This window comes from Natrix helvetica, assembly GCF_964273705.1.
Source record: "Natrix helvetica genome assembly, chromosome: 4".
Classification (NCBI taxonomy): Eukaryota; Metazoa; Chordata; class Lepidosauria; order Squamata; family Natricidae; genus Natrix; species Natrix helvetica.
This window is the reverse complement of record NC_138550.1, coordinates 148,951,182-148,964,757: the sequence shown is the minus strand read 5'-3', so window position 1 is coordinate 148,964,757 and position 13,576 is coordinate 148,951,182. Positions and strand designations below refer to the sequence as shown.

At 35.6% G+C, this 13,576-nt stretch overlaps 1 protein-coding gene across 1 annotated transcript in view; it reads right to left on the bottom strand.

The window, feature by feature from the left end:
- Window positions 1–324: 324 nt before the first annotated feature.
- Window positions 325–13,576, bottom strand: part of EMC2 (ER membrane protein complex subunit 2) — a 35,804-nt gene continuing 22,552 nt past the window's right edge. The window contains exons 6-11 of the mRNA XM_081952584.1: window positions 10,760–10,845; window positions 10,543–10,602; window positions 7,932–8,013; window positions 6,698–6,808; window positions 5,567–5,671; window positions 325–646 (exon numbers count right to left, since the gene is read on the bottom strand). Of these exons, the coding sequence (XP_081808710.1) occupies window positions 560–646; window positions 5,567–5,671; window positions 6,698–6,808; window positions 7,932–8,013; window positions 10,543–10,602; window positions 10,760–10,845 (531 nt within the window). The 3' untranslated portion in view covers window positions 325–559. The remainder of the gene's footprint in view (window positions 647–5,566; window positions 5,672–6,697; window positions 6,809–7,931; window positions 8,014–10,542; window positions 10,603–10,759; window positions 10,846–13,576) is intronic.

Sequence of the window (13,576 nt, the reverse complement as noted above, 5' to 3'; positions counted from 1 at the left end):
AGTAACTCTACCAATAAGGCTTCACTTAAATGCAGTACTTAATCCATAATGTCAAAAGTCTAGCACTTACTATTTTTCTACCATTTTATATTAGTCATATAAATAGTATTGTGCAATACAAAGCATCCAGCTGAATGTTACTTGATCATTGTGGCGAACTTTTAAGCCTGATCCATAGTTCATGTTTTATAGGCGACTTCTATTTTGCACACATCTTGTAGACTTCCCCAAGTGCAATAAATAATCCTGTGTTATCACATAATTAATTTTTTACATCAAGTTATGGCTTAAACATTTGCTCTACCAGGTCTGAAGAAACTGATGTTCAATAGAATTTACTCTTTTTATTAACTGCAGTGACTTTTCATCATAGAAGCAATAAATAGAAATGTTGTATTTTTTTATAAAACGTATCATTCAAGGTAGCAACTTTTGCTGACATGAAACCACTGTTAACATAATCAGGCATTTAAAATTAACTTTTAAGTCTGTGAGGACAGAATTTCAGTTATGGAATTGGAGAAAGAAGTCTATCACCACCGGTCATCCTTCTTAAGCTTTATGACTGAGTGATCTGTAGGGCCTCCAACATGTCTTCTACAGCTTTCAGTGAATACTTGGTCTCTTTCTTACTACGGCCAGCATACTATGCAAAACAAAAGCAAAAAAGTGTCTTTTAAAAAACACATGAAAATAAAGTACAATAGTCAAAGTTTCAATAGATTTCAATAATTACAAAAAGCAGGCTTGCTTGCTTTGCCAAAATGCATTCAGAAATCTTTGTTTTATTCTATCTTTAAATATATTAAAAGAAATATAAGGTATTAAAAAGCTCCATTGAATAGCAATGGCATGATTGAAACAATAATATGCTGTATTTTATTCTGGTGCTACACAAAGAGGCACAGAGAAGTCTTCAATATAAGTTACCCAGCTATATAGTTTATTACACTATGTTTTATTACACCACTGTAACTATACATTTTCTCTCATACATTACACCAATATACACGACTGGTGAAGACATGCCTCTAAATTATATAAATTCTGTAATTTGGCATGCTCTTTAGGTGAGATGTTTGTGTGTGTTTTAAATCTATACCATATGGTTACAAAGACACATCTGAGAATGCTCTGACATCTCATTAAATTACAGGAAACATTGGCAAAACAGCCCATCATTATCAACTTTTCATGAGCGTCAGAGTAATTCTGTAAGATCTGATCAAGGGCCATATAATCCAACATTCTACTATGCAATAGCTAATAAAGTATTTTTAAGAAGCCAACAAGCAAGATTTGAGGGTAAAAGGATACACCCTGCTCATTTTACAGCAATTGATACTGTAAGATAGATTATACTGCATTACCAAAGGTAGTGGCTCAGTTCAACCATTCATCTAGGGCAGGAGTGTCAAACTCGATTTCACTGAAGGCCGCATCAGGGGTGGGTGGGGGTAGACATGGCCAGGGTGGGTGGGGCCAGCTCGCCATTACTCATGTCAGGGGCACCCAAGCACTGCCAGAGAAAATGTGCTCCCGGGCTCCGTTTTTTTCTGGTAGAGCCGGTCCTTCACTGTTTCCAGGAAGGCCCCACGAATCAGATCTAAGCACCCCACAGGTCAGATCCGGCCGCCGGGCCTTGAGTTTGACACTCCTGGTCTAGTGACTGTTTGAAGTTATGATGGTGCTGGAAAGAAGCAAATTAAAAGTGGCCCTCACACTTCTGATTACTGCAGTGTCCCCCTGGCCACAATATAAGCCCACTGCTTAGACACCAGCCTGGATTTCTGTCAACTGCAGTATCCGGTGATAATAGGAACATCATTTCCGACCTTCCCAGCAAGCTTCCAACAAGTAAAGTCAATAAGGAAGCTATAAGGAGGTCGCAAACATATGTCTCACTTAACGACCAATGAAAAAGGAAAGTAAAACGGGATATGGTCCCATGATGTCTCGCCTAATGTCTGTACTACTTACTGGTGTATTTTCCAGTCTCTATTCTGGTTGTAAGCTGAAGACTACCTATATATTTTAATGTAAGGTAGGTCTCGATTAGTGCAGTTGAAATGATCATATTATTTAAACATGCACTGTTCAAAATGATATTGTTATGGAAAAATATAGTAATTGGTTCCAGCTCAACAGAAAAGGGCAATGAAAAAATTTGAACATAGATATGCCTGTATTAATACATTAATGGATAAAAAATGTACTTATAATTTAAATGTATGGTTAACCAAATCACAAAATAGTTATAGAAAGCAAAAGATAAAAATAAAAGGTGTAGGTATTATAACATCTCATCCTATTTTAGTGACCATGTTAATGTCACTTAATTATATAAAACTTTTGCTCTAATGTAATGACAAGAGTCAACTATTACAATTGTTTGTGCCATCAAGTCAATTTTTGAATCCTGGCAGCTGCATGGAAAAATCCCTGCAGTTTTATCGGCAAGGTTTCTCAGAGGTGGCTTACCATTGTCTCCTTCCTGTAGCTGATAACCGATAGCTTAGTGGTCCACGGTTACCTGGCTAACGTTAAGTCTAAGGCGTGACTAGAACTCCTAGCCTCCCAGTTTCTAACTTGATACTTTAACCACTACACCGTTTTTCTGTGCATGCACAAATGATTCAGGATCTAACAAATCTAATCTATTATCGGTGGAGTTATTTACTTTCTTAAAACTTCAGTTGTTATTCAATCCTCCTTACTTAAAAAAGGGGGTGAGTAGGAATACTTCTTTGCTTTTCTCACAAGGTGGCAACCTTTAGCAACAGAGATGTTTCAAAGAAACAATACCTACATTCTCAGTCCATTTGCTGGGTTGTTAGGTTTTTAGTAGCTTTAAATATATATGGACAAGGCAAACCACATGGTGCACTCAGGTCAAGCAAAGTTTGGTATTTGTTCTGCAGGTTTTTATAAGGGTAGGGTGTAAATTTGATATCCAGGCCAATTTCTCATTTATGTAATTTTATCCCACCTATTTAAATTCCCTTTGCAGGTTTTAGCTAAAAATGGTATCTGTCACTTTTCAGTTAAAATACAGCTGAAGTATGCAATGTATCATAAATACATGAAGTCACAAAGAAATGCTGACATTTGTTTTAAGTATATTTTAGTTGAGTAACAATGCAACTGTTCTGTTAAGTATCAACTGAAAGATGAGCCAGTTAGCGATAATTTTGATTCACTTGCAACATAACTTACCAATAGTTTTGGAACTGGACCATAAAGTTATAAAATATCAATTGCATTTTCTAATTTGTACTGCTGTGTTTAGAAACAAACTAAAAGTATAAGTAACTCTTAGTATCTAACTCTACAGAACTGAATTTTAGCAGAAGGTTTACAAATTGCTGATATTATTTTAAAGTCAGTTTCATATAGATACTTTTTAACACTAAGAAACTAAATTGCCTATTATGACACTGTGCTTAGCATTTAAGCTTTATTAACATAAAATCAGAGCATCCATTGTCAGTGATTAAGAATGAACTAATTGGCCCAAAGCGATAGGCTATTTCATAAACAATGATAATCTTACCTTTCCAACTAAACTACTACAGTGCATTTGTAACAATGCCAACTACTGAAGATATTTATAACAATAGCACTTAGACTTATATACCACTTCGCAGAGCTTTATAGCCCTCTCTAACCAGTTTACAGAGTCAGCATATTGCCTCCAATAATTTGGGTCCTCATTTTACCCACCTTGGTAAAATGAAGGCTGAGCTGACCTTCAGCGTGGTGACATTTGAACTGCCAAATTGCAGGCAGCCGGCAGTCAGAAGAAGTAATCTGCAGCACTGCACTCTAACCACTGCGCCACTGTGGCTGCAATATCTTTTTCTATGTAAAGCTGTAATCTGTGTTGGATTATATTTAGCACTATTTAGCTAGCCGGTGAAGTTAAAAATATTTTACAATAGTTTGCATGTCTCTCTTTTTTGGTGTTTGAATGTAAATTGACTTTCTTCAATTTATTGGCCATTCTGTTGTTCTCCAGATACACAGCTTGCTTAGAAATTTTATTGGTTCTTCTGTTGCTTGTATATTTCCGTGAGTAGGTAATGGTGGTAAGGACTGCAGTGCTGATCTAACTTTAACTGCTAGTACCAGAGATTCTTATAAGAAGGGAATACCTTCAATATATTTTGCATGTTGACATATCTCCTGTACAGTATTACAGTACATTGCTTTCACCTTTATTTGATCTCCTTCTAATTGGTTACTATCTGTCTATTAGTGTACTGTACCCTACCAATTCAAGTTGCAACCCCCTTCTGAGTTCAGAGTTCTTTAGAAACCCTTTCCTTATTTTTCTAGGCCTGTTTCCATCTTCAAATATTTTCTTCTATCGGTGTCATCAATGCCTTTACAGATGTTGTTATAATAACAGTTCTTGTCTCTTCTAAGAACCGTTTTAAATTCTTTAAGTCCTTTTCTGAGGTTTTTGTCTTGTCTACTCCTCTTTGCAATTTTCCACAGTTTATTCTTATATCCAGTTTAGCTCCCCACCCCCCTTCCCTACTGGCAGTTTCTTTTCACATTTATCCCACACAGCTTCTTTAAGCTCATTCCATCATTCCTCCAATTTTCTATTAGTGAGCTTCAGGACTTCAAAGCAATTCCCAATGTTCTTCTTGAAAATGGTGGGCATATGTTCAAGATCATATTGTGGAAACTGACTGGCTTTCTTCTTTAGCTTAACTTGGAAACTGCATCTAAACAGTTCGTAATCTGTTCCACAGTCAGCACCTGGCCATGCCTTTGATAATATAACTGTGCTCCTTTGTCTGCTTTTAACAATAATATAGGCAATTTGATTTTTATATACTCCATCTGGTGATTTCCATGTACAGAAATGTCATTTTGATTGCTTGGACACCGTGTTAGGTATTTGTTCACAATATCTGGTCTTAATAAGTTTCCATTTACAAATATCCAAATGTAATTAATCGAAGATCCTAGTCAGGCTTTTAAGACAAAAATACATCAGGGCAATGGACTGAACTTGGGAGCTCGCTGGGTAAAAATTGGACCAGTTCATTGTCTCTCTGCCCACAGAGTTGATGTAGGTAAGATTAGGATCCCCCAAGACAAAAGATGTAGATAAGATTAGACCCCCAAGACAAAAGATAAATACAGTAAACACAATAATGTAACAAATAAACTAATAAAGCCTATTGGATACGTTTAGTAAAAGACACTAGCAGTTAGCAAATAGCTTTGTGTCTTATGAAATGTGGAAAAATGATTTCTAATGATGCAATGCTGAGGGGAAAAAACTTTAAAAACAGGTAGGATGGATATATTGTACCTGTTCAGTATATCCTTGTGATATCAAAATAACACCCATATATTCAGAAATTAAATAATATCTATTGTGTATTCATGTTTCCGCAAGAATGGTTTTTAAAAACTCTGCATTATATAGGTCATCACCCAAATATGCATGTGAGTGGCTTTTTATGATAATTTCCCTTTCTGTATCATCAAGCTTTAAAAACTAATACATTATTTAAAAAATTATTGAGTTTAACAAAACACTCACCTGGTAAGCTCTATTGATTTGGTTTGCAGCCCAACTAGCATATTTCATATTATCCTTTTTAACTTTTGCACTAGCCTTGGTATTGGAGGCAATATGGCTGGCAGACTAGAAGTACAACAGGAAACAAAATCAGGAAGCAATTTTTGACAATTAAACTAAAAGATAGTATACATATGGAAAATGGTTAAAACATTACAGTGAAAATGTATAACCAAACGGATTGAAATGTATCATCTATGCTGAAAAACTAACACTTTTAAATCAGAATTCTGAATCAACAAATAAGTATTTTGATTCTGTTGGACAAAAATCAGAGATATGGCAGATTTGTCCAGCAAAATACAACAAAAACTAGCTTCTGAATTTCTTTGAATTTGTTATTTGAAATCAGTGTAGGTTGAAAAGTCCCCTATATCATGGAACAACTTCTGAAACAAAGATATTTATTTATTATATGGTTGCTCACTTGCCAACTGACTCTCAATGGTTCACAAGGGCTAAAAGCATCAACTGAATTACTTTGGATCACATTGGTGCCTTGGCTTATAACCGTAATGATTTATGACAGATTTCTGGTCCCAATTATGGTGATAAGACAAGGAGTACCTGTAAACAACATCACAAGTATAAATCTATTTCACTGTTTATACCCACTGTATTACTACAATGCAACAGGATTTATGTGCTTTTAAAGACATATTCATGCAAAATAGGTTAGCTGTTCATAGCTGAAAAGATATTTGGAAGTCAAAGCTATTCAAAGTCATCTTCCCAACAGATTAGTTTAAGGCAAACTAATTTATCAGACAATCTGCATATACTGTATTATAGAATAAATTAAGAAATGTAACTCTTAAGTTTCACTTTAAATTTTATAGTGTGATTATGGCATCACCACAATCAATGTTGATACTGACCAAATAATAACAAAATGCATAGAAAATATAAATGCTGCCAATGCTAAGTAAATCTACATATTAGTAGAAAATAATTGAGACAATCCAGATCTTAAAAATCTTTCTTCTTTTCTATTAGTAATTTTGGAAAAGGTCAACTCTTCTACCTTCCTTTTCCAAATTTAAATAACAAGGCAAATCATTTTTGAACAAAAATAGTGCTTTCTGGACTTACCATATAAAGACCAAACAATGCTCTCATGTTTCGGTTATTCAGTTTCAATGCCTGTGCAAAATATTTTCGGGAAAGCTCAAGATTTTCAAGCCCTCCTTGAGTATATTTAACCTGTAAATTAAATGTTTATTTTAATAGACTTTCTAAAGATGTCAATTTTAAAACAATATATAATTTATCAAGTGTTACAAAGATAGAAAAGTTACAATTTTCCTCCTTAAAAATAAATTTTTACCAGGTGAGATAGTTGAGACAGTTGATGCTAGATATTTAATTCAGGCATAGTTGGGGATCCATATGAAGAGCTAGCTAGTAATTTTAACCTGTATTTACCAGTTTTCATTTTGCCTCTTATTTTTACCTTTAATCAGTGGTTCTCAACCTTTCCAATGCCGCGACTCTTTAATACAGTTCCTCATGTTGTGGTGACCCCCAACCATAAAATTGGTGTCTCGGTTCCTAAGATCATCGAAAATATGTGTTTTCCGATGGACTTAGGCGACCCCTGTGAAAGGGTCGTTCGACCCCCAAAGGGGTCCCGACCCACAGGTTGAGAACCACTGCCTTTAATTAAATAAACTCACTCGAGTTATTAGTAGTTTTATTGGACTACATGCAAATATATAAGATTAGTTTGGTTTAATATACAAGAAGGGTATGTTTTCATGGGCTTTTATTTTACAAATTATAACAAATTAAAAGTTTAAAAAACCTAATCAAAATTTAAGATTGAAAAAAATAATTTAAATCTATTATTTTTTTAAAAAAACCTTTATAATGATAGTCTCATAAAAAAAGAAGGATTTCTGAACCCGGCGTGCATGCGTGGGAGTGCTGGAAACTAGAAGAGCAGTTTCCTGAGGTGCATGCACCCACTGGGAAGCTGAGCTTTTGGTTTCCAGTGTGCGCATGTGCGTCAGTCATCTGATCTTCCTGTTTCCGCCACTTCCGCATGCGCAAAGACTAGCTGGCCAGCATGCAGGTGCCCATCTGAACCCGGAAGAACAATGGGTGACAGCTGGAATGCCTGGAAAGATGACCCTGAGTGCCACTTCCTGCACTCAGGGTCATAGGTTCGCTATCACCATCATAGGGGAAAAGGATGGGAAATCAGTAGGAGAAATTGAAGGGGTAGCCACAGGAGAGGACAAACAAGCAGGTTATGAAGAGAGTGTATCTTGCCAACTGACCATTCCTTAGAGATCAGCTGCTCCTAATATTCTAAAACACTCACTTCTGCAAACTGTTGGCAATACAAGTGGTTGTGAGGATTAGTCATCATGAGTTCCTCCAGACAAAAGGCAGCCTTTGCATAACTGAAGAGAAAAAAGAGGTAAAGATTTGGGTGTTTAGTATAGTATCAGAATAAAAATAATGCTAATATTATTTGAACAAAAATAGATCATTTTTTTATAGAACAGGCAAAAGAAATTATTAAATGCAATTTAAGTGAGAAAGAAATTTCTGTGAGTAAGATTTTACAAACTGGGTAAGATTGGATTGGATTCTTCTAAAGGAAGAGAAATTTTTCAGGATTGTAAGTACATTTCCCAATTCTCAGTTATATAAAAAAAGAAAAGTACTGTTTAGTACATAGTGCTTTCATATACAATGTAGTTTTAAGTGATGCTTCATTATAGTAAGTTTATTCATGTAAGCTAAATATGATCAATAATGTCACTAAACTCATGTATTTTAAAGATTTGAATAGACATCTTTTAAACACATGCTTTTTATAAAATATACCCAACTTCTGCAAGCTTTCAAAATCTGGGGCAATTGACTTCTAACATACAATAGCAAGAGAGAGCCCATGCTTAGTTGCTTCAGATTTACTACCAAACATGTGTTCCAAACCCACATTTTGAAAGAAAAAAACTGAACAAAAGCCACAACTTTTATTACAAAATCAGACTTCAGTCTATCCTATGAAACCACACCTAAAAAACAAATGCAAACAAAGGAACTGCCATAACAATATAACAAACCCACCAAAAGCCTTGTTTGCTTGTTTAAGGCAACTTGATAACTATGATCTACAGTAATCAGAACTGAATTTCATTTGTAGATCTTAATATATCCTTAACCCCTTGTGTTGCATTTACGGAACCCCAAAAATTCACAAGCTTTTCTGTGCTACTTCTTGTAATCTGTCTTGGGGAGGAGTCAATGAAAAATGGGCAATACTGATTCCAGGGGTCTTTGGTGCTCTCTGAGCTGGGTTGTTTTCTTGCAGATGTTTCACAACCCAAACTAGGTAACATCAGCAGTGCACTACTGATGTTCTCTAGTTTTGAGTAGTGAAATGTCTGCAAAACAACAACCAAGTTCAGAGAGCACCAAAGACCCCTCATTTCAACCAAGCTACAAATATTCTCCCTCTATCGAATACTAATGATTCCGACAATCCATTTCCTCCACAAAATTCCACATGTATCTTTTACCATTTTGGTTCACTTTATTTGTAATTTAATACATGTAACCATTATGCTTTTATGTAACTGTAACTTTTATCATCTCTTTTATTAAACCTGATTTTATTTAACATTTTTACCAAAGAGAAAATATATAGAAGATGTATTCTTTGTGGATTTTGTGAAAATATTTGACTTCTGTTTCAAATTTTTGGATACTTTTAATCTCTAATTTCATCAATACGCCAGTTTATGCCTCCTGTTAAATTTATATAAATGTGTATTTTTAATTGTCACCTGCCAGTTTTATCCATGCTTCTGATAAAGTAAGATATAGTCCATATCAGAGTATGTCATAATAAAGGTGTTAATAAAATATGCCACAAGAGGCTAATAATAGGACAATAATATTTTGTTTCTGAATCTCTTAATTATAAATTATTATACATATATTGCACTTACATTGTTAATACTCTGAGAGCAATGTATAAGTTACTTCGATAGTGAGATGGGCAGAGTATAAATTTAAATAAATAAAAATGAACAAGAAAAATAGATCGATCAATCAATCAATTTAAACTAAAATTACCGATTACGGTTTATGCATTACTCAACAAAAACTATGTTCTTAAAAAATAGTTATTTTTGGTAGCTCAATAAAAACAGTTGCTTTTCTCATAACTTTTTTTTTCTTGAAATATGCATAGAAAGCAACACTACCATAAGATTTGGGCTAAAAAAATAAAACTGGACAAAAAAAAAAAGAAACAAAATAATTTGCTTTTGGAATGGTTAGAATGCCATAGATTTAAAAAAGCTGAACTACAGCTGTACTCTAATCCACTCATGCTGGGATTTCCCCTTGTCACTAAAGCAATAAAAAGTGAACAACAACATTCAAGATCCAATAGAAAAGTGCCAACATTCTTGAGTGCAAGCTATTATTTATCTAAGAGACAACAATCTTATTTTAATGTCAATTTATTTATTTATTTAATTTATGCATTGTTTAGAAAACATTCGTTTCTGTTGCAAATCGTATCTAGCCTGTCTCTTCAGAGAAGAGTGATAAAATTTTAAATGCAATTCATGCATGCCTTTTCTTGAATTTAGCAGATCAGTATTTACGTCAGACAAAATTAATTAAAGGCTTGTAACCAAGCTACCAAAAATAGGTCAGCTTAAATAAAATGTGCTTGACAAGTCCATAAAAATGCATCCTAATAAAAAACTTAAAACCTCCTTCCTATTTATAAAAAAGGGGAAGAATGGCCCCTGGGAAAAATAGTATGTGTGCTATTTATTTTACTGGAATAAAATTAAGAATCTTCCAATAATCGCTTTATGAAAGCAATCCTTTTTTTTTGTATGGGGAAAAAAACCCCCACCCCTTCTCAGCCCTTTATGAATTAGGCTTTGCAAGAGACTTACTCGTGTTCATTGATGTAAAGTTCTGCCAGCTCATGCCAGGCTTCCTGGTCCCCAACAAATCTGAACAAAAGGAAGGTGGAGAAAAGAGCTAAAAATAGTTTCCATAAAATGAACAGCAAGGAGGCAAAGAAAGAAATCAAATGTAAATGCCTTTTTAATTAAAAAAAAAAGATTAGGATTAGCGAAACACAAGGCATATTCTTATAAAAACACTCACTGTTCCAAATACTCATTCAGCTCTCGGATGGCTTCAATGTTTTTCCCTTGGGCTTTCCGAATGGCAATCTTACGTTTTCGGGCTGCCTATAGGTTGAAATTGACAGAGGATTATGTGCTCGTAGATCACCCTCTTGGGTTTTTGAGAAACAGGTAATTTGACTCTGCAAATTATTATTTTAATGACCAAAAAACTGCATTGCTGAGCAACTGCACGACAGGGATTTTCACAGATTCATACCCGATGACATCTTGTGGAGAGATTTAAACAGCTTTTCTTGCTTTGGCATTATGTTTTAACTTATATGCTCAAACTGTATGCATCTTAAGTGATGGTCCAGGTTCTGATAATTGCAGCCATTGAAGAACCCCGGAGTTGTTCAGCTGATCATTTATGTGTTTTGTCTCATGCTGAGAGAGTCACTGGAGATGACCAAACTGTATTTTCAGGTTTCCAAGATTTTTCTTTGTCTTTCTGCGCTGAAGAACCTTTTGGAAGCAACATTCCATAAATCCCCAAGCAGAAATCTGGATTTGCTGAAGCAGCCTCTGCATATTGCAATATTAGCAGAAAAAAGGTAGCCAATATTACGCACACGATTCCTAGCAGTATAACAACTCTAAGAACATTTCAACTGTTATCACAGCTACTTAAATTCTAAGTTATCTGGCAGCTGTTCCATTGAATTAACAGCTTCATAACAGGTAAACAAAAGGCATGCCCTAGCAATCTGGGGTACATAACATTGATGATTCTCTACCCCATCCTATACTCTCTTTTAAAACAAACTTCATCTGTAGCTGCTGAGAAGACAGTTCACTGCCATGAGAAGGGTTCTTTCTTTTCACCTCTGAATGCTGCTCCTTCAAAAATACACAGGGCTTTCTCAAATGATCTGGAATTAAGACTTTCTAGTCACTCCTGCTATATTTGTAAACTCTGGTTTACAAAAAGCTATTTAGATTCCTAAGCTTCCTACTAGTGGAAACATTATACGCTTTTCCAGCATGCACATAGAAACTGATCTTTATCTTGCACTACGAAAGGACATTTGATCACATCAGAAGATGATGGAGTTGGTGAAGTGTGTGCGATATCTCGTTCTAAGATCACCTGCATTAAACAGGGCATGAAATTCCTTGTACTACAGGTAGCCAAACAACTTTCTTCCGTTGCAGACTTTCAAGTTCTCCTGAGCGGTATAATCATAAAAGAAAGCAATAATCTGGCAAATTTTACAACCACGACTATTTTATGTGAAATTGGAATTTTAAACTTTGAAAATTAATAACTGTGTATCTGTACTTAATAATCTGACATGCCATTAGCACTCTGGCCAACAAAAGATTCTAACCAACCTTTTCTCCCGTAAACTGTTTTAAAGTGTATCATATCTTTTCATTGCTGGCAACTGTTTCAGCAAAAAAAAAAAAAAATCGAGTATTATAAGAGCAACACACATATAAATCCTATGTTTTTCAAATATATGGCATCATTCTTTCAGCAAGCCTATAGAAGTCAGTACTTTCCAAATCCCAACAGGTGTAAAAATTAATTGGACCCTAAAGTATTCCCAGTTGAAGAAGCACTGGTATAAACAAGAATTGGCAACTTTAACTGTTCAAGTCAATCCATTCACGGCAATATGTTCCATTTATCAAAGTTGCTTTGGACAGTGAGATGGGAAGCATATACAGTATATTTAATAATAAAATTATTATTTTACTGGCAGGACATTTTTCAAGCCCTCTTTTTCATTCAAAATATTTCATGGTCTTAGCGAAACATTGTTTGAAAGTAGAAAGTACTTTGTGTTATGATAGTGCTGAGCAGATTATGGTTATGCCTGGTTCCTCAGAGTTCTGGCCATCCCACAATCCCTGTGGTCATGTGATCATGATCTCGGTACTTGGAAACTGGCTCAGAATTATGACCAGCCTGCAGCATCCAGCAATTACATGATTGCAATTTGCCAATGTGTCAAGAAAATCAATGGGGAAACCAGCAGGAAAGATCATAGGTCTCTCCTACCTGCGCATTCTCCCATAGCCCTTCTGGACTCACACCATGCTGCCACTCGTGCTCTCCTACCCCCCCCCCCAACTCTCTTTGTACTTCCCTCACAACCTCCTTTATCTATGCTACACTTTCAGGCATTCTTCCTGACCTCCCTCATCCATCCACACCCTCCCTGACTGTCTCCATGTCCTCATGTATCCTCCAACTGTTCTGTGCACCCTGTGCTTCTCGTGGACCCCTTTGCATCTTCCCCAATACTTAGCATCTGCTGGCCAGCCTGGAATTTTGCAATTGCCTCTGGCTTGCCTATACCTTCCAGTTTTGTGAAAGCCTCAAAAGGCTTCCTAAAAATCCCATATCCTGTCCATTGCCCATAAGTCCTTGACTTATGACAATTTGTTTAAGAATGGTTTGGAGTTACAGTTGCACTGAAAGTGTGACTTATGACTTGACCTTGAAGTTACAACCACTGCACCACCCCTGATCACATGATTGCAATTTGGGTGCTTGGCAACCATCTCTCATTTACAACAGTTGGCAACCATCTCTCATTTACAACAGTTGCAGCATTCTGCCGTCATGTGCTTGCAATTTGCAACCTCCCCAGCCGGCTTCCAATAAGCGATGGGGAAAGCTAGATTTGCTTAACAACCATGTGATTCATGTAATTACCATGTAGTTTGCTTTAAAACCATGGTTTTAAAAGGTCATAAAATCATTTTAGTCTTGTGATGATTTGCTTAATGACCATATTGATTAGCCATAAAAATGCCAGTCTAACTGTGGCTGTAAGTCCAG